The following is a 22,126-nucleotide window of genomic DNA, read 5'->3' on the forward strand; positions in this document are numbered from 1 at the left end:
GTGTGTCTTTCACAAACCCATCGTCCGCCTTGGCATTCTGGCTTTTTTCCAAGGAAGGTCGGTGGTCATATCTTTGCCGAGCGTCCTGTAGCTTGGTACCACCTAACTGCCCATGTTTAAAATATATGTGGACTATAGTTTTTTACGCTTGTGTTCCATGTCATGATTTGGTTTGCTCGTAGAGCTGTTTCGTTCCGTTGAAGCTGCAAGAGCACACCAATATGGCTGGGAATATGTGCGGCGTTTTTCCGGCCGTGGTCCGGTGGAGATTTAGTCATTATCGCAGAATCCATCCATCTCTTCTTGTCCGCGGAGGTTTATCTGACAACCAGCCTTCTGAGGCTGTCATACTTGAGAAGGAACTCCTGCTCACCGCCACAACCTCTTCTTCCCATTGGTAATTGTCCCTTTTATAACGCTACCCACCACTCTACATACTGGCTTCCAGAATGAGCAGAGTAAATGATATGCCGGCTCCTTTTGTCGCGCCGGAAGTCTCTGTCGAGCAAGCTTTAGAACCTGAATTTGATTATGAAGGCCTGGGGGGCAATTATCCGCTTCATATCAACATGATCGCTGGCTCTTTGGCTGGTATTTCTGAACATGCTGTCATGTTCCCCGTGGATCTCGTCAGGGTATGTAGTCTTGTGACTTGATCAGCTCACAAGACAGACTCGTATGCAAGTGCTAACCGCATCATCCACTACTGTTTATACTGGCATTGGACAAGCACTTGCGCGTATTAGCTCCGTGGAAGGTTTTCGAGGCCTCTGGAAGGGTATTGCGTCAGTCATCCTTGGTGCTGGACCGGCTCATGCACTCTACTTTGGCACCTACGAATTTATGAAGGATCTCTCTGGTGGTAACAAAGAAGGGTTCCAATTGTTGAGCACAAGTATGGCAGGCGCTTCTGCGACAATCGTTTCTGATGCATTCATGAACCCCTTTGATGTGATCAAGCAACGTATGCAAATGGAGGGCAACCCTTACACGTCCGTCATGCAATGCGCTCGATCCTTGTATCGTTCTGAGGGACTGCGTGCATTTTATGTTTCATACCCCATTACCTTGGCGTCTTCTGTTCCCTTCACTGCTGCTCAGTTTGCTACGTATGAATGGGCGAAAAGCTTGTTAAATCCGAAAGACACATACTCTCCCTTAACTCACGCTGTGGCGGGTGGGTTTGCGGGTGCGACGGCCGCTTTCCTTACCAATCCTCTTGATGTATGCAAAACCCTGCTTCAGACACGCGGCTGCAGCTCTGTACCTGAAGTCCGGACTGCTACCACTATCAGCCAGGCTTTTCGTGTAATTTACGCTCGCGAAGGTTTGCGTGGTTTCGCACGCGGTGTCAAGCCTAGGATCTTTACACATATGCCTTCCAATGCGTTATGTTGGTTGTCCTATGAAGGGTTCCGGTTTGCCCTGCATGAATTTGATGGTTGATATCCCGTTGCATTCATCGCACCTTTCGTACGTTTCTACTTTCCCATCTGTTCGTGATCACCTTTTGTCTTATTTCGCGACCCTCCCTAGGCGTAAATATATTCATGCATATGGATGGAGGTACAAAACATGTATGATTCTTAGTTTCGACCGATAAATTGGTAGATCACGAGTGAAACTAACTTGGATAAGTTTTCGGGATTGTGAGCAAACGTTCCCATGATCATCGACATGCTTGCTGCTCCCAAAATGTAGTCACCGTAGGGCACCCTTGGCAAAATTCCGCGCGCTCGTCCTGATTTCCAAAAGGACTCGAATGCTTTGGGCAATACGTAGGCAGTCAGTTCGCTGCGGCGTCGTTTATGCTCAACAAAAAGCGAGAAACAGGATATAAAGCCGGCAATAGCTTTACACCTGTGATCCGACAGAACACTCGACAGTATACGAAATGCCGAATAGTTATTTAACCGGCTGAAAGTGATCCTGTCCGCGGTGCCGTGTAATAGGCAAAACATAGACTTGACCAATACCACATATGTTGCTAGAAAGGCGGAAGAACGCGAAGCATCCAAAAACATGCGGATAACACTGCTTTTAGGTCTGCGAATGTAAGCTTTCCTTTGCTTTAAAAATACATACGCCTTCAAGATGGCCCTAGTACGCAGGAACAGGGCAGGAACAAAGTACAGCGTCATGTAGACAGGCCTGAAATATTAGCTTGGAGGAATACATACATAATAAACTTCCATGCTTTGCAAAAGTTCTGATAGGTGGCATAAAAATGATTGTCCGTATTCAAATGTGACATGAGACAGTTGGGGAATCGATCAAGATGACCATGTTCCATCCAGTTATACACTCGTTCGATTGTCTTTCCACTCACACCGTCTGGCGCGTGTTTATTGGGCGGCAAATCCTCAAAAGTTCTAGGATTCTCAGTTTTCGGTTCGGGAATCTTTCCACCGAACAGTTCAACCAAGGCCCAAGGATCGGGTGTTTTGTTGGCTGCTTGGGACAGGTAGTTCCGCAAGGTGGGCTTAGGTACACTTGAAGCTTTATCAATCCAGGACTTGTAGCCTCGATCCAAATATTGAGGCGCGCCTAGCCAAGACATGATAATTTGGACATTAGCTAACCCAAACACAATGACTTCACCGTAAGGGATGCCAGGCATACCATTTGCTCGAGCATGCCGGTAGGTGCCTTCCAGACCTCGAACAAAAATCTGAAGTGTTAAGGATCGTACGACACTTTTCTTCTCAACGAAGAAGGCCACAGAGGAGGCTGCGCCTGCAACATATGCATGCCAACTTCGCACACGAGGATCGTATGTTGACAAATGCTTCCATTCCCATCTACGCTTTTGGTGCATCTCTTCCCGTGAAATTTTCTCGTGCAACTCTGAGTGATCGTCCATCCCGCCCAATTTAAAGGTTGCTGCTGGTGCCGTTTGGGTGCGACGCATCGGGGCGCGGCTCGGAATTGCAGCTTTCGGGTACGGCGTTAGGAGTCGTAACGCGTTGTTCACAAACTTGTAGACACATGCCCAGACACCAAATGCCAAAGCCAACCGTACAGTGTTTTCTCCAACAAACGCTTCTTTAAGTTGCTTCTTATCAACAGGACGACGAGAACGAAGTGATTTTACAATGGTAAGAAGAAATGAAAGTGTACTTCTTAATCCATAGGAGAGCATAAATGCACGGCCTCCTGCCCGAAAGACGTAGATCACAAGCCGCTCCCAATCAGCAGGGAGTCTGGCTTCATCATCGTGAGGCCTCCAAATTTTCTTCTGAATACTACGTCTTACTTCAGTTGAAGGCCTTTGAGATAATTCTTGCAACGTAGTAATACTCAAGGAACGCTTAATTTGATCCACCGTCTCTAACAAGTTGGGAGTACTTGTGTTTGGAGACAGAGTGTGTGCGGACAGATCATCTTCTGTTACGAATACGCTGGACTCTGGCTCCATTACGATTGGCTGATGCTGTGACGAAGAAATATTTGAATGAGTACTGGTCCTAGGGAGAGCCATGACGAATTTCCTGCCCCAACAACACAACTGGGAAGTTTGGGCTGGCCGGCCCGGTTCGGCTAGGCTATACGAAGGTTGCGCACAGGAGTGCGCCGTGCACGTCCTATCACGTGCATCCCGCAAAGTGCCAACAGCTAGCTTGTTCGCTATTGCATTAATAAATATTATGTAATCAATAAGGACCAAAAATATAGGCGGACACGACCCCGAAGGGTATGTCCGCCCGATCTAAAGATTTAAACGTACTGCCACCGTTAGGTAGCAGCGAGGGGAAAGTGTTCATGTATGGACAAATGGGTCGCCGTGCAATGAGAAACTTATCCCCTCCCGCACCACATGCGTGAGCGCGTTGCGGAACGTCAAGGTCTGCCATGTTAGCTACTGGCACCAAAGGCGTGCTATACGTACAAGTATGAGGAAACTAGGTTGGCCGGTGAGGGCTCCTTATATAATTTTTTCGGGATAATTCCCAATCACTGCGGCAACCTTCTGTCCCATGGTTTTGGCCGCTATGGGGACTTTTACTCCATATTTCCTACATCTTTGGCTATATGCACTATGCTGCGGTCACGTTAGGGAGAATGTGCCAATGCCTCCGTGGCCTTTCGACTGCTTTCAGCCATTCTTTTTTGGAGAAGGGTCGGCGCATTCTCATGCAGCAAACTGAGGTTCGGTAGGATACGTGACTGAAAAAACTCTTGGGCCACTAGTGCACCCTGGTCAAGTTAGCTATAACAGGTACACACCTTGTAATGGTAGATAGCACCCACGACAGCTTCCACACAAGTGCCGCGCACCTTGAATAGTCCTGTCTCTTTTGAACCAGAAGCTCCATCTACGCGTAGACTGGGGTGCCATCGCATAACTTTTTCAAGGCCGAGTTGACGGCCGACCGTGTCACCCAGTTGATGCGTAGCCACAATCTGATCCACGCCATCTGCTTTTGAGAGAATGTTCTGCAGAAATTCTGCGTCAGAAGCACTTTCAGCGCTAATTTTTGACAAGATATCAAATAGGAAAATTGTCAAGTACGTTTTCAAGACCCGACGACCTGTCGTTAGCTCAGAAGTATGCGTACCGAGGAAAGCAAGACGGCGGTTGTGTCCTTGAAGCCCGTGCATCCAACTTTCATGCGTAAGGGCTGTTGTCGCCAGCGTCTCTTCAGCACCGAGTAGTCTTTGCGATGGTTCCGATGAGCTGCGGTAGGACGAAAACTCAGCGCTATTCAGGTGTGAAAGGATATCAGTGGGTGTCAAATTGATGCCCAGCGGTCCTGCAGGTGAACTGGCCTCACGAAACTGCGGCGTCTGGTTGCCATGCTGCTTTGCGCTTTGTCCAGCCTGTAGGTAACTAGTCTGTGTGCTGAAAGCACGGCTCGGCGCCACTGGTATACGAGCCACACCTGCCGCTCTCATGCCTCCTGCAAGACGCGCAGGTGCACGGATGCAGCCCCCCATCTGACGAGATAGGCGACTGACTTGCATGGGTTGTATAGATGGCAAGTTCTACTAGAAGATGACCAAGCACGTTGGGTGTGCCCAAAATACTTACCTAATAGGCACCCAACTACTAACGGCCTTTCGTAGTCCTCACCTCGAGCTACGTTCTGTCTTCCTTGGGCCGATGCTTTTGACCCAAGACAAAGAGTCTCTCAAAGATAGATTGCATACTTCTACGTAGAACTTGTTTTAGCCGAAGGTCCCACGGGAGCGTGTGCCATGCTCATCAAGCCCCTAGGGAGGTCTTCGCTTTGTATGGGAATTAAGTACAAAAGAAGCGTCGTCATTTTCTCCGAGCATGCGACCATCGCCCTAACTTTCTCGAACCATGTCTGCCGCAGCAACGTATGTATATCATCGCACCACTCTAATATCCAGTCTTCCTCCCGGGAATAAAAACATGAACTGGGCCGACGAAGATGGCGATGAGGGTCCTCAGGTGGAAACACGCGATGAGGGCAATGGCGTGCAAGTAATTACTGAGTATCGCACGAATGCCGATGGCAAGAAAGTCAAGGTCACGCGCCGCATCAAGCGTACGCTCACCAGTACGAAGGTGAACCATGATGCCGCTGAGCGCAAGTCCTGGTCCAAATTTGGTCTGGAGAAAGGGGCTCAGCCGGGTCCTCATTCGGGTACCACCTCAATTGGTGCCAATGTTCAAATTAAGCTGACGGCTGGTGCCCAGAAGGAGCCCGAGCCTGATCCTACAGAGGCTATGCGCGAGAAGCTAGCCAACAAGCGTGTTCAATGTCGTCTTTGCAAGGGCGACCATTACACTGCCCGCTGCCCTTACCGCGACACACTCGAGGCCATTCCCGGCGCTGGTGGCGATGTGCCGGACACAGAGGCCGTCGCTGCTGCTGCTGCGGCAGGCCTTTCTCTTTCCAGTGATCCTGTTGCTGCTGCTGCTGCGGCGGCCAAAATCAACCCTGCTGCTTCCCCGATTGGTGCTGGTGGTGCTGCGCCTGGCAAGTACAAGCCTCCCAGCTTGCGCTCGGGAGCCGTGCCGTCGGCCGGTATCGGTGGGCCCGTGCAGCGCGACGAATATACCACTCTGCGTGTCACCAACTTGAGCGAAGATGTGGAAGAAGAGGATCTGCGCGACTTGTTCCGACGCTATGGCCGTGTTACGCGTATCTTTGTCGGCCGCGATCGTGAGACAGGTGCATGCAAGGGCTTTGCATATGTCAACTTTGAAGACCGGGCGTCGGCGGACCTGGCGCGACAGAAGCTGGACGGATACCCATACAGCAACCTTATTCTCAGTTGCCAGTGGTCGCAGCCGCGGGGCGAGCGCCCGCATTGAGTTCACGCTTCCTATGGGCTTCGTCGATCGACATATGTTACGATAGTGCACATCTCCATGTACTGAATCTAGTTAAAAAACCTATCTAGTTAGTCTCTGACGCGATACGTACTTGCGATGTTCGTTAGGGCCGAGCAGGTCGAACCGCAGTTCTGGGAGAATCTGGCAGTTAGGCGCATGTCTTAGACATACCTGTTCCTCCAACAAGTGCAGGCGCTTCTCAAGGGTGTTATCTAACTGGATCTTGCCATTCTTCGCCGTCATGAGCAAGCCGCCGGCACTGTCGTTATGCAAATATACGTACGCGTCCTTCGAAAGACCCTCCTTCACCTCGACCTTGGATACACGGCCAGTCGTCTTCTTGTAGCGCTCCAAAGCGGCATCGACGACCCCCTGAACAGTCTGAACATCAGTAGAGCGCACGATGCATTCCACAGTGGGCTCATGAAGGTTGAACAGCCCCTCCAAGAGCAAGTTCTCCAGAAGTTCCTTGTAGCTGTTGGCGTCCTTGCTAAGCTCACCCAGCTTGTCTTGCACGTCAGAGAACAAGTTCTGCAGGTTCTCTTCACGGGCCTTCAGAATCTCAAGACGAGCCTTATTACTTTGGTTCGACTTGGCGATCTTTTGGGACACCTCAACCTGCTTCTTCTTCTTTTCAAACTGTGCATCGAGGTTCATGCTCTCGTGGCGAACAATTCGAGCCTTTTCGATGGCAAATTCTTCATCTGCCTTGACCTGAATCTCACGAGCCTTTTCAACCGCCTCTTGACGGATGAAGGCTACCATCTTCTTAAGCTCGGTGATCACCTCCTCATCGTCCATGGCGCGCGACATGATTCAGTACGTCAGTTTGGTGGTCGGTGCGATAGTGTCCCGCACGGGAGACTAGTGTAGTGAAATACCTATTAGGTCCAACTGGGAACATGCACCTCCACCGTAGCCTCGTGACACCTACGGAGGCCGTCCTGATTCATGTTACTTTGCATGGAGCCTACATTGCCAGTCCTGCTATAGGCGACAGACCATAGCTACCATCCATCGAAATAATGAATAATTTTAAGCACAAGGTCCTATCTCAGGCTGCGCGAACAAAGTTACTGGCTTTAATGCTGGCCCGACTTGACTTCCGCAACGCGCGACGCTCCGAGCGTTCCTTGGCGAACCAGTCCGATGGTGTTTTGGGTACAGCTTCTTCAGCAGCTTTTTCCGTGGCTTTCAAAGCAGCGGCTCGCTGGGCGTCGGTCATCCTTTCTAGACGTTGCTTCTCCTTGGCTTCTAAAGCGGCTTGCTTCTTTGCTGCAGCACGCGCCATCTTGGCGCTGCGCTTCAAGGCCGAACGTGCTTCACCCTTAGACATACCTGTCGTATCGACGTCACCCACCATAAGGGCTTTGCTTTGATTAATTGCCGGATCGTCCAGCAGCTCGAACAGCCACTCTGGGTATTGATTGTCAGGCAAGGCCACAGGATCAGGCTTGTCCTTATAAATCGACAGACCTGTGAATACTGTGCCAGCGGGTGCTAGGGACGGGGCGTCTGATGCGTCAGTAGGCAACAGGGCACGCACCTGCTTTGCCGTTAGCATCCCCGTCTGTCTTGGAATGAACAGAGCAGATATTCATAAATTTCCATCGTGGTACCACAGGATAAGCAGCACGAAGGCCTACGCGGCCTGCGTGCCTAGTGCGCTGAAGCCATGACATATTGGCAGCGCTCCAAGACCATGCGCCTTGCGATGCTCGCTCCGCCGTCTTCATATCACGTGACCATATTGCGCGTTAGTGCCCCATGCGCGCCTTGTGTTGTTCGCCGGCGTTGACATTTCATGGCAGCGGCCCCTCGGAGACAGCGCTTGCCGACGTTGCTGGAGGTGCTACAGGGAAAGTCGGGTGCTCCTGTAGACTATCAATCGTTTTATGATTATTTACAGCTCTCATGGAATGAAGACGCCGTGGCCTTTTGGACCGAGGCACAGCGGCATGAAAAGCTGTGCGTGCAGTATATCACTCAGCATGGTCCAGCCCAAGCTCCGTCGTTGCACACCCATTTTCATGAGCTGATAAACAATGCGGAAATGGTATACAAGCGTTATTTGCTTAGTGGTGATCATGAGGTCCTATTTCCCCACGATGTACGGATAAAAATGCCTGCGCAATTTATGCCGACCAGCACCGAGCTGTTGCACATGTTTGAAGTGCCCAAGAAGTACGTGGACTATGCTGATGCAGCTACATTTATACTCGTCTGGAAACGGATATATACCCAGTCTTTTTACAAGATCATGCCTTCCACAACCTGACATCGTTTAGGCTGTATCTGCGACTTTTCGTGGGACTAATATTATTATGGGCTGGATTAAGCCTGGGTTACACATTTATATTTTTAGCGACGTCGCGCGTGCTCCGTCTCTGGGTATGTATTTTGCACTAATCCCAGGTCGTCTTGCCCTTCGCCCTGGCCATGTATATGCTGGTTTCGTATACATACGGTGTGGACCCCGTTTTGGCGTGCCTGGGACTATTCGAGTCCAAGCTGTTTCAAGTGCGCGCGATCCAAGAGCCAATCATAAAAGGGATGCACAGGCGTCATGCTACTGTGTGTGCTGCGCTCATGGTGGCCGGCACCGCCGCGTTTTCTGTTTTGTTTGTGCTTGTGCCCGGGCACCGCCTATGATGGGCTGCCCCTCAGTACAGCTAGGTGCCGCGCACGCCATGCATCCACATCCTGTCTCCTTATTTTCTCGCGCAGTGACACGGCTGTGTGGATCAGCTCATCGGCGCCAAACAAATGGGCCGTGCAGAACCGGAGGCGGTGGTAAAATGAGGCCGCAGTGCTTGTGGCCAGGAGAGATGGCGATGCCATCACCAGTATCGCATACGCGACGCGGAACAGTACAATGCTCCCATCGACCATGAGCAGATCCCACACACGGAACAGCGTCTCCATGGGCAAGCAAGAGGTAAACAGGGACAAGAACCATGTGTACGTGACTGCCGCCAATTCCACATGGAGCGCCTTCATATGTGCTGCTAGCTTGGGCTGGCCTCTGCGTACCATCTGGGTCAGTACCTGTTGGTCTGCTTGGGGCACTAGCATATCGGCCGCATAATACCCAGGCGGCAATACATGGTCGATGAGTCCCACAAATGTCCAAAAGGCATCTTCTTCGTTGCTGTATGTTAATAGTAGAATGGCCGCCAGGTTGTTCATCCCTTGGCAGTAGCCACATGTACGATTATACTGAGTATAAGCATGGAGGATGCGCCGGAGCTTAGCAACACCAGGGCCCTGGCTGCCAAAGAATAGGTTTGTGGGCATTGTGCGAGTGACATCTAAGTCAATCTGCTCGTCCATGGGTGGACGGCTGAGTAGCGCCTGGAACTCGCCCGGCTCAGCGCAGGTGTGTGCCTGCGAACCTTCCGACCAAATCGCTGGGCGGTACATCATCGGCACGCCCTGCTCGCACAACTGGAGAAATTGACGCCAGCGACGGTCTACTGGTGCACTTTTCCGATCGACCGAGCGGAACGACTGAAAGATCGTGTGCCACAGCGTCGCAGTCTCACGACCCACAACGGTCGGACCGGCGCAGCCTTCCACAAAGTTGTCCCACAAGTGCTGCCGCTCCTTTTGTTGTTCCTCGTACACGGTATGGACGCGCTGGAGGGTGGACATGTCGGCTGACTCTGAGGACATCGAGAGTTCGCTCCATGGTGCTGGTAGCGGCGCAACTGTGAGGTCGGTAGGCTCTGCCGCATGAGGGATGGTTTCCACCTGTCCAGCTTCCCCCTGAACGTGTTTTCTGTACTCTGACACGGTCATGCCATACACAAAACCGTACGGGTCGACAAAGACGGAATTGTCCACGTCGCGCCTGGCTCGCCACTTGAGCGGGGGTAAGGACGGCGGCGGACGGGCCTCGTCGGGGACCATGGGGGCCAATTCCACAAGAGGACCATGCGTGGACGGCTGTCTGCCAGGCGAGGACGGGGCTGAGCCAATATCCGGAGCGCGGTGCGTCGATAGGTCTTTGTCATCGTCTGGGCAAACTTGGTCCTGCGTGTGAGCCAGTGCCACAGCCCACTGGATGACCTGCTGCACAGGAGACTCGTCCACACAATGGTCCTCTGAAACACAGCCACTGTCCTCCGGCATTCCTGGCAGGGGCGAGATCGTGTCACTGAGTGCCTCGCGCAGCGTGGCTTCGATGGAACGACTGGCTGCGGGGAATAATGCCTGAGCAAAACAGGACAAGAGGGCACGCGTTGTACTGTCCTGATGATCTAGCCAAGATTTCACAGATGCCGCGTCGTTGGGTATATGTGCAATGGACAACCACTGCGCCGCGTCCGTACGGGCGAACAGGCTTTGCACGTGGAGCGGCGGAGGGGCAAGCGTCGCAGGCGCAGAAGCCACCTTGGGAGGATCGCTGGACTCCAAATACGGTCTCTCAGCATCTCTATCCCCATGGATCGAGAGTGGGTGGGCATCAACCGGCGCACGCGCCGCGCTGGCGTGCATGGAGCCCCGACGAACAAGGCGGTCAGGCCACGGGCGCCGTCGTTGCCTCCACATGGGTCCGCACCAGTGGAGCGGCCGCCCTGCTTTCCAACGGACGATGGCGGCGGTGGAGAGCCACTCGCCTGTAGGCGAGGACAAGCTCAGCATTGAGATGCTGGGTGCCGGCCAAGAAGTGGGACGGAGCTGCTGTGTGATTCGTTTTAAGGGTATGTGTGTCTGACTGACACTAGGTTTCACGGTCGTTTGTGATGCAGGTGGTGCGTAGTCGGCCGGCTGACGACGCAGTGCATCCCGCGTACACGGGCTTGACGGCGCTCCCCTTTATTGACAGTCTCGACTGGAGCACTGTGGATGCTCTGTTGATCACGCAGTGCGTGCCTTATACTCACACAGCTTCCATTTGGACCATGCGGCGGCGTTGACGTATGTGATGGAGAAGACCAACTTTTGCGAGGGCAAGGGCAAGGTGTACATGACGCACCCGACGAAGGCCATCTACCGCTTCCTCATGTCTGACTTTGTGCGCATTTCGAACGCTGGCTCGGATCGGATGCTGTTTGACGAGTCTGAAATGCTGGCTTCGTGGCGGCAGATCGAGGCTGTCGACTACCACCAAGAGGTGGTGGTGAGTGGCGGTCTGCGGTTCACGCCGTACCATGCTGGGCATGTTCTGGGTGCCTGCATGTTTATGATCGAGATGGCGGGCCTGCGTGTGCTGTACACGGGCGACTACAGCCGCGAAGAGGACCGGCACCTTGTCCAGGCCGAAGTGCCGCCGGTGCGGCCTGACGTGCTGATCTGTGAGAGCACGTACGGCACACAGAGTTTGGAGCCGCGACTGGACAAGGAGATGCGCTTCACGTCGCTCATCCACAGCATCATCAAGCGCGGCGGCCGCGTCCTGCTGCCAGTATTTGTCCTGGGCCGTGCACAAGAGCTGCTTCTCCTGCTGGACGAGTACTGGGAGGCGCACCCCGAGCTGCACTCTGTGCCGATTTACTATGCCTCGTCGCTTGCGCGCAAGTGCATGTCGATCTACCAGACCTACATCCACACGATGAACCAGCACATCCGCTCGCGCTTCCATCAGCGCGACAATCCATTTGTGTTCAAGCATGTGAGCAACCTGCGCAGCTTGGACAAGTTTGACGACAAAGGACCGTGCGTTATGATGGCCAGCCCCGGCTTTATGCAGAGTGGCATCTCGCGCGAGCTGCTCGAGCGCTGGGCGCCTGACAAGCGCAACGGTGTCATTGTAAGCGGCTACTCGGTCGAGGGCACCATGGCACGGGACATCCTGAGCGATCCCGACGAGATCATCGCGATGAACGGCCAGCGCATTCCGCGGCGCATGTCTGTTGACTACATCTCGTTCTCGGCTCATGTCGACTACACGCAAAACTCGCGCTTTATTGACGAGGTGAAGGCCAAGCACATTGTGCTGGTGCATGGCGAGCTGAAGAACATGAGCGGTCTGCGAGCCGCATTGCAGAGTCGCTACAGCGATCGCGACGAGGAGATCCACATTTACATGCCACGCAACTGCGATCCGCTGTACCTGTCGTTCCGCGCGGAGCGCACGGCGAAGGTGATCGGATCGCTGGCCTCGCATCCCCCGAAGACGAGTGAGCCTATCGATGGCCTGCTGGTAGCCAAGGACTTTTCCTACACAGTGCTCGCGCCGGAGGACCTGACTGAGTTTACCGGCCTCGGCACCACTACCATTGTGCAGCGGCAGCGCGTGGCACTGCATGTTGGCTGGGAGCTGGCGCGCTGGCACCTCGAGGGCATGTATGGGCGTGTCGACGAGGGCGTGGACGAGGCGGGCGTACGTTGCATGCGCGTGATGAACGTCGTCGATGTCAAGCTGCCACGAACGCACGAGCTGCTGCTCGAGTGGGAGTCGAGTGCCTCGAACGACATGGTAGCTGACTCGATCGTCGCACTGCTGCTCGGTATCGACAGCTGCCCGGCCTCAGTCAAGCGCACAATGCACGACCATGCATGTGCACACAGCGCGGGCGCCAAAGCGCCCAAGGATGTGCTTCCTGTCGAGTCGCTCATGGCCCTTCTGGAGGCGCACTTCGGCCCGGTGGAGATGGTGGATGTGGGACGGACCGCTGAGGCGGAGCCGGCCAGCATCGATGAGGGTGTGCCTGCGGAGCCGGCCGGGGCTTCCGAGCCAGCGGAGCCCTCTACCGCGGCCGAGACGTTGGACCCCGCTTCGGCGGAGCCCCATGCCCTGGAGCGCCTGCGCGCGCGGATCCCCGGCCCAGTGCGCCCTGCCCTTCATGTGTCGCTGGACGACGAGCCCGTGTTGGTGGACCTCGATGGCTTTGTCGTATACTGCGACACCGAGTCGTTGCAGCACCGCGTGGAACGGCTTGTGGCCATGGCTCAGTCAACGACGCAGTCCCTGGCGGACACGTTCCAGCTGGCGCCTGTGAACTCGGCTAGCCTGTTCCAGGGCGCGCACAGCGACGTGGCGCCCCTGCCCAAGATCGAAAGCGACCGAGATCCTGCATAGAGGCTAGATACCCGTCTACATGAGGCGCACTGTTCGCCGCTCGCGGTCGCCTGCGACCTGAACGACGCCTTCCGCCTCGAGCATGCGCAACGCCTCGCTAAGCTCGGGCATGTCGACGGCAATTGAGCTCTGCTCCCGGAAGGCACGCACAATCTCGGTCAGACGCACCGGACGCGATGTGCTGCCGCCTGCCCCGGCCAGCTGCGTCACAATGCCTAGCAGCTCAGTGCGCAGATCACCCGCCATGCGGCGCTGCTGCAGCGAGCGCCCTGTCGTCAGCAGGTCAAAGTCGATCAGGCCTGTCGTCGGGTCCGTCGCGCTGGACTTGGCCGCCTCACGGATCAGCCGATTGGCCTCTTCGACGTCGTCCGCGGTCACTACCGTAGACAGACGCATACGCGCATGCGCCTCGGACAGACGGATCATCGACTCGAGCTGGCGCGTCGTGGCCGTTATGCGCCGCTCCGCACTGCGTGGGTCCTCGCCGGCCTTGCGCAGCTCCACGTACCGGCGCGCCAGCAGATCGCTGGCCTCGGCCGTGAGCACCGGCGCTACATTGGCGCGCGCATACGACAGGTACGAGGTCAGCAGCTCGATCGGCACAATGTCCGTAGCCCTGCTCGCCGACGCTGGGGCATCCTCCAGGTAGAGGCTCACCAAATGCTTGGCGAGGCGGCGATCGTTCGCCTCGTCAATCTGGTCCAGCACCAGGTACACCAAGTCAAAGCGGCTAATGAGCGTCGGGGGCAGGTCAATATTCTTGGTGATTGGCAGACGCATATTGTACTTGGATCCGATCGGATTCGCGGCGGCCAGTACGGACGTCCGCGCATTGAGCGTTGTGATGATGCCGGCCTTGGCAATAGACACCGTCTGCTGCTCCATGACTTCATGCAGGACACTGCGGGTCGCGTCGTTCATCTTGTCAAACTCATCGATGCAGCACACACCGCCGTCTGACAGCACCAGCGCGCCACTCTCCAGCACGAGCTGCTTCGAGTCGGGGTCGCGCGTCACGTACGCTGTGAGACCCACGGCCGACGAGCCTTTGCCAGACACATAGACACCGCGTGGCGCAATCTTGTGGACGTACTGCAGCATCTGGCTCTTGGACGTGCCTGGGTCGCCCACAATGAGCACGTTAATGTCGCCGCGGTATCGCGGGCCGCCCAGGCCGCCACCCGTCGCGATCGACTTATTCGTACCACCAAAGAGCTGTAGCAGCACACCCTTCTTCATGTCGTCCATCTCGTAGATGCTCGGCGCGAGACTGCGCGCAAGCACGTCGTACACGTCGGGGCGCTCGGCCAGCCGCTGGATCTGCTGCTGCATCTCCTCCCCAGGCAGCAGTGCGAGACGCCCACTGGACGGCGGCGGGGCCGACGCCGGATCGCCCGTCCGGCCCATGCGCGCGTCGAACTCCTCGCCCTCGTCGTCGCCGCCAATACCGACAGAGCGCGCACTCATGGCATCGCGCGTCGAAGTGTCCAGCTGCAGACGCCGCGCACTGTTCAGACGCACATGCACCACGTCCAGGTACGTCTTAAACAGGCTCTTGAGAGTGCGCTGCCGCGGGTTGGCTCGCACGGGCACACCACGGAAGATGCCCGTCACCTCGACGCGGTCGCCAGGCTTGCACAGATCCACAAGCTCGTCGTACACACACAAGCTCAGCGTGTGCGGCGTTTGGCCATCCGGCACAACGTCCGGTGTCTCCTGGAGGCGGATCACCTGGCGGTCCGCAAACTCGCACCGATTGTGGATGAGTGAGAGCGAGCCCAGCTGGTTACACTGATCACGGGGACACCGCTGTGGCTCCGTAATGCGGCCACGATCAATTTCGACCTGCACTGTGTGGTGGCACACGAGACAGCGGAAGAACGCCACCTTCATGTCAGGGATAATCGGCGTAACGCGGATCACCAATCCGCGTACGGTCGTGAGCTTGTCAATGTCCGACGGGTTCAGGTCGCGCATATTCGTCGATGTGCCGCCGTAGGGACGCACCGCGTACACCAGACTTTCGATCATGTCGCTGCGCTCGCGCAGCATCTCCACCTCGGCCTCGTCCACACTTGAGCGCAGGTCTTCATCCGTGATCACCAGCAGCTGGTTCTTTAGCACCGTATCAAAGATCGGGACCACCTCCTGGGGGTACCGGATCAGCTGCAGTGCCAGTTTCCGCGACGGAGGGAACGCCGCCAGATCCGCAATTCGCAGATTCAGATTTGTCTGGTCCGTGTCGCGCATTTGCCGAAGATAGTCTTCGTAGAGAAGCAGCTCGCCATCCGTGTTGGGTGTGCGCGCCTGGGGCAGCCCATGCGTCCGCGCATATGCCCAGCGGTACTTGAGGCGGAAGCCGCGCAAGAATGCCTGGAAAAGATCCATCGTCTCACCGACAGAGACGTTCGTGCCCCAAATGACCTTCGGCGCGTGGCCACCCGACAAGGCCGTCGCGTCGGCCTCTGAGCTTGCGTGCGAAAAGAGCAGCTCCTCGCTCGCCTGCGAGGCACGCGGCGTCTCGATGCCACTGCTTAAAATGGGCTGGTGCATGCGGCGCTGCCAGGGCGAGTGCGCGCCGGCGGACGAGTGGATGTCGCCTCGCCGGCTGCGCCGCGGCGTGGAGCTGGTCGATCTGGGTGAGCTTCGCACGGACGTACGGAGGGAAAAAGAGGGGCTCCGAGTCACCTGAATGGCTCGATGTCGCAAATCCATCGTGCGCACGCCGGGCCGTGGGCGTACGCTGGGATCGCAGCGATGCGCCTGGCGACGACGTCGGAAAATGCAGCGGCGACCCGCCAGCCGAGGACGACGAAGTAAAGCGCGGCGCAGGGGCATGCACATGCGCGGGACTGCTAGATGGAATACCCAGTGACGATGCGTCCTGCGCATCGCGGCTACTACGCTGGGAGCCTGGCGACGACGCACCCGGCTGCGACATGTCTCTGGACCGAAGCGCGTCAGGACCGCGCGGACGACCGCGACGCAGGGTCTGCCCGATCGAGTCACGTGCATGAAACGTCGCGCGTGCTAGGTGTGTTGGTCGGATCCCCCGACGACACGGCGTGCGGACATGGCGGCGCAAGCAGTGGCGCAGCAGGCGCCGACGCGCACGCATCTCACGCTCAAGGGATCTACGGCCCTCGTGCATGAATTCTTCAACTACTCGGTGCAGAGCATCTTGTATCAGCGATCGATCTACCCGTCTGAGGACTTTCGCACGGTGAAGAAGTTTGGGCTACAGATGCTCGCGACCACCGATGACGACTTGGCCGACTATCTGGATCGCGCCATGGGGCAGCTTAAAAAGTGGCTCGAGCAGGGCAAGGTCCGTCGTCTTGTCGTTGCGATTGTCGAAAAAGAATCCCAGGAAACGGTCGAGCGCTGGCAGTTTGACGTAGAGGTGCTCCGCCCCGGCACCGACGAAGCACCGACGTACGCATGGCACGCTGACAGCAGCGCGGGCAATGATGCGCAGGTCCCTAAGAGTCTGCAAAAGACCGACGCGCAGGTCAAGGCGGAGATTGCAGCCATTATCAAGCAGATCACGGCGAGCTGCACATTCCTGCCGGTTCTCGAGGAGCCATGTACGTGTCAGTTGCTGATTCAGGCGCCTTTCAGATCCTTGCATACACGGACCGCGACATTGAGGTGCCCGTCGAGTGGGCTGACTCGAACGCGCGGCTCATCGCCGAGGGCAAGGCGGAGCAGGTCAAGCTGCGCAGCTTCTCGACGCATGTCCACCGCGTGGATGCTATGGTCGCGTACAAACGCGAAGACGAAGACGTTTAAAATAGTCATGTTGCTGCTGTACACTATACCATTACATGCCGCGCACGGGCTCGTCGTCTTCCTTGCCATCCGCGCGCTCGGGGATGCACGCAAGGGTCTCACGGCGCCCGAGCACGCTCCAGCTTGGGAGCCACCGCGGATCAATCTGCGACCACACTGCATTCTCGCCGAAGAGCTCAATGAATTCCTGGTCCATGCTGCGCGACTTGGGAAAACTGAAGCGCCGGTACTCGTCAAAGATCGTCGTGAGCGACCACTGCTGGAGCTTGCGCAGGCATCCGATGAGGCAGCCTGTGCGGTGCTTTCCTTTGTTGCAGTGGATGAGCATGGGGTGGTTCCGCCGGTCCAGGATGGTGATGAGCGCCGCGGCAATCGTCTCGCTAGGAACTGCCGGTCAGCCAGGCAACCTACTCTGAACAAATGGCTCCTTGTTGCCAGGAATGCCGTACTGGAAGAACCGGATACCATTCTCGTCGAGAAATTGGATATTTTGCTCGGGATAGTCCTCGAGAATCAGCGTGAGGACACTGCGCAGCCCCAGCGTCTTGAGGAACGGAAAGTGCTTCTTTTTGGGAAAGCTGCTCCGGTACACCCACGAGTTGACCATCGCAAAGTTGTCCGGTGGAATCAGCTCTGCGTCGCCAGCTCTCTCGAGGTCATTAGGCGTGCGGCTCAGGGGGCTGTCGAGCTCGTCGTGGGCCCTGGGACGCTGGGCGCCCGCGTTGTCGATGCCGCTGCCTGACACTGATTTCTCGTCCAAGATGCGGTGCAGAAACTGCAGGTGCCCGGGGGGCGCTGGTACCAGTGCCTGTGCATCAGGCATGCGGCACAGCAGGGCCGTGCAGTCCATCGGCACCTCAGGCCCAGCAGGCTCGACCATGCTGCTCCGCCTGGGCGCGTCGCGGTGGAGGGCCGCCGGCGGGGCTACCGGGGCCACCACGTGAGTTCGGCCGAGACGACCGGTGGTCCGCCGAGCCCCGTGACTGGCCGCGGCGCCGCGGCCTGTTTGGTCTCCTGCTCAACCCGACCGGCGGCGGCGTCCTGTACCTGACTCTCCGGCCATGAACTCGATCTTCCGCCAGATGATCCCGCAGGCTACGCGCCTCGTGCGCCAGCCTGTGCGCGGCTATGCCACTACCCCGAACGCTGCCAAGGGCCTCGCTGAGCGCGCCCAGCAGCTCGGCCTCTCGGTGGCCAAGGCCGCCGAGCGTGCGCTGGGCTCGTACGCGGAGCCGATTGTGTACAACCTCAAGGTGGCCGGCTCGCTCGCGAAGCAGGTCTACATTGCTGAGAAGCTGGCTCCCCCAACGTCGGTGAGGCAGGTCGTCGCTGCGTACCGCCAGATCTGGGCGACCGTGTCGAACCCGTCGTGGTGGACGCACTCGCTCCCGTCGGGTGACTGGCGCAAGGTCGCGGTGTACGGCGTGGAGGCGATCGGCATCTTTTCGATTGGCGAGATTGTACGTGTGGAACGCTCACATCAGATCGGCAAGCGCAGGATTGTGGGCTACAAGATTCGCGAGTGCGAGTCGGAGAAGCACCACCACTAAGCGATAGAGCGTCTATGCCGGCTAGGCGGCCTTGGCGTGCGCCGTTCGCGGCGCTGGTAGCAACCGGGCGGTGCGCACGACCATGTCGATGCACAGCAGGCCAGGAATCACCATGAACGGCACGTAGTTTCTGCGTGAGTCCTCGCTACGCACTGCAGAAGGAAGCGCACGTGGGCACTCGACAGCAGCTGCCGCTCCTCGCCGACAGTGACCATCGCGATGCACTGCAGCGTCGTAAAGCAAGCTGCGTGAGTGGAGCAGCGTACCGATCGCGCCGTAGGCTACCAGCACCGGGTAGGCGCGCTTGTCGTCTAAGTCAGCCGGCGCAACGCACTTGTCCACAGCGCATACAGGCCCAGCACGAACGCAGGCACCTGCAGCACAAACTCGCTTAGCAGCGCCATGCGCATCCACGCGTACCGCGGCGCCCACGCATGCGGAAGGAGCGGGTCCGCGCTCCGCTCCAGGTAGTCTGCATCAGCGCACCACACGTACCGGCGAGCACGTCGCGGAACACGGCCGGCACGAAGCGAGCCGGCACGAGGCCCTGGACTAGCGGTCAGCCGCGCTCACGCACTATCAACACAAAGACTCGCAATGAGATGCAGCGCAAAGAAGGCAAAATAGAACGCGTCTACGGGGCGCTTCCACAGCGGCGGGGCCGGCGTCATGGTGGTAGGTCAGGCCTCCACCGGGCCCCTAGCGGCGCCCGTCGGCCGTGCTTGCGAGGCGGTCGGTGCGTGCGGCCATGATGTAGTCGTTCTCATGCAGCTGGCGTCAGATGCGCGTACGTACGCCTTCGAGTGCGTGGCTCCACCACCACACGGCGACGCTGCCCCACTCGAGCAGGAGCGCGGGGTGGTGGCCCTGGGCGTCGGCGGCCTCGCCGACGGCCTGTGTGAACGCGGCCGCGGTCGCAAAGTTACGGAAGCGGTACACCTTGTGCAGCGCAGGCGGCAGGGGCGATGCCGTCGCGTGCGCAGGAGGCTGCGGCCGCAGCGCCCAGCCGGGCTCGAGCTCGCTGAGCTTGGCGGTCGCGTCCGCCTCACTGAGCCGCTGCAGGCCGAGCTCGCGGATCGCCTTCTTCGAGCATGGCACGCAGTGTGCGTCGGCTAGATGCGTCGACATGTATCGGCAGAAGGCAGCACGCACGGGGATCGAGCTGGGTCGGGCACGCAGCGCGGACACGGACATGCAGGACACGGTCGGACCGCGCGCTCCACACGCCCACCATGTCGTATTTTCTGACGCACCTGCCGACGGGTACGTGGCGCGGCTAACCGCAGGGTGGCATGTCGACCAGGCGATTTTGTCGGAGGAAGACCGCGTGGTCGTTCTGCGCTTTGGGCATGACTGGGTGCGTCGCCGCCGCTGACACCAGGACGAAACGTGCATGAAGATGGACGAGACGCTCTTTGGCGTCGCGGAGCGCGTGAAGAATTTCGCGGTGGTGTACCTGGTCGATACGACGCAGGTGCCCGATTTTAACAAGATGTACGAGCTGTACGACGCGTGCACGGTCATGTTCTTCTTCCGCAACAAGCACATTATGATTGACCTGGGCACGGGCAATAACAATAAAATGTGCGTGCCTGCGACTGACGCAGCAACTGGGCCATCGACAGCAAGCAGGAGATGATCGATATCATCGAGACCGTGTACCGCGGCGCGTCCAAGGGCCGCGGTCTGGTCATCAGCCCCAAGGGTGCGTGGCGCCGGCGCTCACACAGACTACTCGACGCGCTACCAGTACTAGACGTCCCAGGCGTCGTCCACCCACTCCTCGTCGGTGCCCGGCTCCGCAGCGTCCATGGGCTCTGTGCCATACGCATCGCTCAGCCGCTCGAGCGTCTCGCGCAGCTCGAGCACTGCATCGCGGTCCATACCCTCGTCCAGGCCGTACGCAGCCAGCGGCGCGTGGCCCTCCAGCACCTCGACCACCCAGGCGCGTGCGCGCGCGACGATCGCGAGCGTGTCGGGCGACGCACGCAGCGACGCAACGCAGGGCATCGACGTCACCGCCGACGGCTGCGTTGCGTCAGCGCCAGGGAGCGCGCGGCCCGCGGATGTGAGGCCGTACAAGTAGTCGGGGTACGGCCGCTCGGTAGGATACGCCAGCGGCACAAAGGTCCTGGCGTCAGTAGGCACTACGCACCGCGTCGCCCAGGGCGGCTGCTCGGCCTGCCACGCGGCGAGTGCGCGCATCGTCGGCGCCTCCGCGTGGGCATCGGCATCGCGCGCCACGATCGCCTCAGCGTACGGCACGGCGACGGGCGCTGCCGCCAGCTGAGCGTCGGCGCCGTACGCGAGCGACCGATCCCACCATGCCGCAGCGAGGGCGCCCCGGCCGTCCAAGCTCGGCGCCGGCGCCGGCGGCTGGGGCGCCGCGTAGCCGCGCGCCGCGAGCATCGCATCCACCAGGGCATCCACGTCGGCTCTCGGCGCAACGGGGGCGAGCAAGGGCGTCGGCATACAGCCGCCCAGCTGCACAATCGGCGTGTCGCCGCGCCACGCGAGGCGCGCGCGCAGTGTCGCCATGCTCTCGGTGCGCTGCACGAGGCTGGGTGAGTCGCATGCACGTACCGCGTCGGCAGCGTCGCCGTCTCCCACAAGGTCGCCACGACGGCCGCGGCGTGATGCATATCGTCCCACGCCGGCCGCACACACGCGCGTGGTTGTGCGGCGCCGTGCAGGTGCACAGGCACCACAAGATGCGCATGCTCCGCGGCGTGCGTGAGCGCCAGCACCTCGTTCATCGCCGCGACGCGCGCGTGGGGCGCCGGCATGGCGCGCGCTAGGAGCGTCGCGTGGCGCTCTGTCTTGGGGTATTCGTCGGCCAAGAGGCCAAGGTACGCGCTGGCGATGCCGCTAAATGCATCCGACGCGCTCGCAGCGACCTGGAACCCTTGCATCAGGTCGCTATCCTCTGCGAGCCAGCGCACCTGCTCCTCCATCACGCGCTGCTCGCCCTCCATGGCGTGCGCGACGCGCACGCCGTCCGCAAACGAGCACGGCGCCGGACTCGCCGAGTCCGCATCGGGCGCCGCGAGGAACGAGCTGCCATACAGCGCGGGCGCGGCCACCGCCACCTGCGAGCGCGGGTGGAAGAGCACGGACGCATAGTCCGACCAGTAGCGCGGGCGCCCGCGCCGCCGCTCCGCTGCGGCGCCGAGGTCGGTCCACTCGCTTGGCACGACGCGCTCCGCGGTAGGCACCGTCTCGCACTCAGCCTCCTCGTCCCCCGTGGCGTACAGCTCGTTGATGCGCGCCATGGCGCCAAACTCGCTCCGCACATCGAAGAGCAGCGCACGCGGCGTGTACGTATCGAGGCCGTCGGTGCCCTGGCCCGCGCGGAACGACACATCATGCTCGACCACGGGCGGCGGCGCCTGCGCCGAAAAGTCAAAGTAGGCCTGCTGCGCATTCCAAAAGTGCATGGACGCCGCA

General features: G+C 58.4%; 12 protein-coding genes and 1 pseudogene across 13 annotated transcripts; 6 read left to right on the plus strand and 7 right to left on the minus strand.

Annotated features, from left to right (window-relative positions):
• Window positions 1-449: 449 nt before the first annotated feature.
• On the plus strand, window positions 450-1,446 carry MSY001_0195 (uncharacterized protein; the record flags this gene model as incomplete). The annotated part of the gene is made up of 2 exons (XM_018884075.1): window positions 450-635; window positions 673-1,446. 2 exons carry the CDS (start codon window positions 450-452, stop codon window positions 1,444-1,446), a joined length of 960 nt encoding a protein of 319 aa, XP_018738839.1.
• Window positions 1,447-1,586: 140 nt separating this feature from the next.
• On the minus strand, window positions 1,587-3,418 carry MSY001_0196 (uncharacterized protein; the record flags this gene model as incomplete). Its single annotated transcript, XM_018884086.1, has 2 exons — window positions 1,587-2,151; window positions 2,181-3,418. 2 exons carry the CDS (start codon window positions 3,416-3,418, stop codon window positions 1,587-1,589), a joined length of 1,803 nt encoding a protein of 600 aa, XP_018738840.1.
• Window positions 3,419-5,308: 1,890 nt separating this feature from the next.
• On the plus strand, window positions 5,309-6,289 carry MSY001_0197 (uncharacterized protein; the record flags this gene model as incomplete). The annotated part of the gene is made up of 2 exons (XM_018884097.1): window positions 5,309-5,325; window positions 5,359-6,289. 2 exons carry the CDS (start codon window positions 5,309-5,311, stop codon window positions 6,287-6,289), a joined length of 948 nt encoding a protein of 315 aa, XP_018738841.1.
• Window positions 6,290-6,370: 81 nt separating this feature from the next.
• Window positions 6,371-7,123, minus strand: MSY001_0198 (uncharacterized protein; the record flags this gene model as incomplete). Its single annotated transcript, XM_018884109.1, has 1 exon — window positions 6,371-7,123. One exon carries the CDS (start codon window positions 7,121-7,123, stop codon window positions 6,371-6,373), a length of 753 nt encoding a protein of 250 aa, XP_018738842.1.
• Window positions 7,124-7,364: 241 nt separating this feature from the next.
• Window positions 7,365-8,046, minus strand: MSY001_0199 (uncharacterized protein; the record flags this gene model as incomplete). The annotated part of the gene is made up of 2 exons (XM_018884120.1): window positions 7,365-7,880; window positions 7,957-8,046. The coding sequence occupies 2 exons, from the start codon at window positions 8,044-8,046 to the stop codon at window positions 7,365-7,367; spliced, it is 606 nt and encodes a 201-aa protein (XP_018738843.1).
• Window positions 8,047-8,956: 910 nt separating this feature from the next.
• On the minus strand, window positions 8,957-10,957 carry MSY001_0200 (uncharacterized protein; the record flags this gene model as incomplete). Its single annotated transcript, XM_018884131.1, has 1 exon — window positions 8,957-10,957. The coding sequence occupies one exon, from the start codon at window positions 10,955-10,957 to the stop codon at window positions 8,957-8,959; it is 2,001 nt and encodes a 666-aa protein (XP_018738844.1).
• Window positions 10,958-11,240: 283 nt separating this feature from the next.
• On the plus strand, window positions 11,241-13,337 carry MSY001_0201 (uncharacterized protein; the record flags this gene model as incomplete). The annotated part of the gene is made up of 1 exon (XM_018884142.1): window positions 11,241-13,337. One exon carries the CDS (start codon window positions 11,241-11,243, stop codon window positions 13,335-13,337), a length of 2,097 nt encoding a protein of 698 aa, XP_018738845.1.
• Window positions 13,338-13,352: 15 nt separating this feature from the next.
• Window positions 13,353-16,278, minus strand: MSY001_0202 (uncharacterized protein; the record flags this gene model as incomplete). The annotated part of the gene is made up of 2 exons (XM_018884153.1): window positions 13,353-15,945; window positions 15,998-16,278. 2 exons carry the CDS (start codon window positions 16,276-16,278, stop codon window positions 13,353-13,355), a joined length of 2,874 nt encoding a protein of 957 aa, XP_018738846.1.
• Window positions 16,279-16,410: 132 nt separating this feature from the next.
• Window positions 16,411-17,129, plus strand: MSY001_0203 (uncharacterized protein; the record flags this gene model as incomplete). The annotated part of the gene is given in 2 exon segments (XM_018884164.1): window positions 16,411-16,924; window positions 16,936-17,129. 2 exon segments carry the CDS (start codon window positions 16,411-16,413, stop codon window positions 17,127-17,129), a joined length of 708 nt encoding a protein of 235 aa, XP_018738847.1.
• Window positions 17,130-17,160: 31 nt separating this feature from the next.
• Window positions 17,161-18,009, minus strand: MSY001_0204 (uncharacterized protein; the record flags this gene model as incomplete). The annotated part of the gene is made up of 2 exons (XM_018884175.1): window positions 17,161-17,516; window positions 17,541-18,009. The coding sequence occupies 2 exons, from the start codon at window positions 18,007-18,009 to the stop codon at window positions 17,161-17,163; spliced, it is 825 nt and encodes a 274-aa protein (XP_018738848.1).
• Window positions 18,010-18,190: 181 nt separating this feature from the next.
• On the plus strand, window positions 18,191-18,679 carry MSY001_0205 (uncharacterized protein; the record flags this gene model as incomplete). Its single annotated transcript, XM_018884186.1, has 1 exon — window positions 18,191-18,679. The coding sequence occupies one exon, from the start codon at window positions 18,191-18,193 to the stop codon at window positions 18,677-18,679; it is 489 nt and encodes a 162-aa protein (XP_018738849.1).
• A 21-nt stretch (window positions 18,680-18,700) lies between these two features.
• MSY001_0207 (uncharacterized protein) lies at window positions 18,701-22,116 on the minus strand (the record flags this gene model as incomplete). The annotated part of the gene is made up of 9 exons (XM_018884197.1): window positions 18,701-18,960; window positions 19,014-19,226; window positions 19,318-19,378; window positions 19,475-19,841; window positions 19,961-20,050; window positions 20,136-20,180; window positions 20,283-20,365; window positions 20,438-21,239; window positions 21,347-22,116. The coding sequence occupies 9 exons, from the start codon at window positions 22,114-22,116 to the stop codon at window positions 18,701-18,703; spliced, it is 2,691 nt and encodes an 896-aa protein (XP_018738850.1).
• Window positions 20,079-20,431, plus strand: MSY001_0206 (annotated as a pseudogene). Its single transcript has 2 exons — window positions 20,079-20,263; window positions 20,287-20,431. Coding segments are annotated over exons 1-2 (330 nt in total).
• Window positions 22,117-22,126: the final 10 nt, after the last annotated feature.

The sequence above is a fragment of the Malassezia sympodialis genome, genomic scaffold, assembly GCF_000349305.1.
Source record: "Malassezia sympodialis ATCC 42132 genomic scaffold, msy_sf_1, whole genome shotgun sequence".
In the NCBI taxonomy this organism is placed as follows: domain Eukaryota; kingdom Fungi; phylum Basidiomycota; class Malasseziomycetes; order Malasseziales; family Malasseziaceae; genus Malassezia; species Malassezia sympodialis.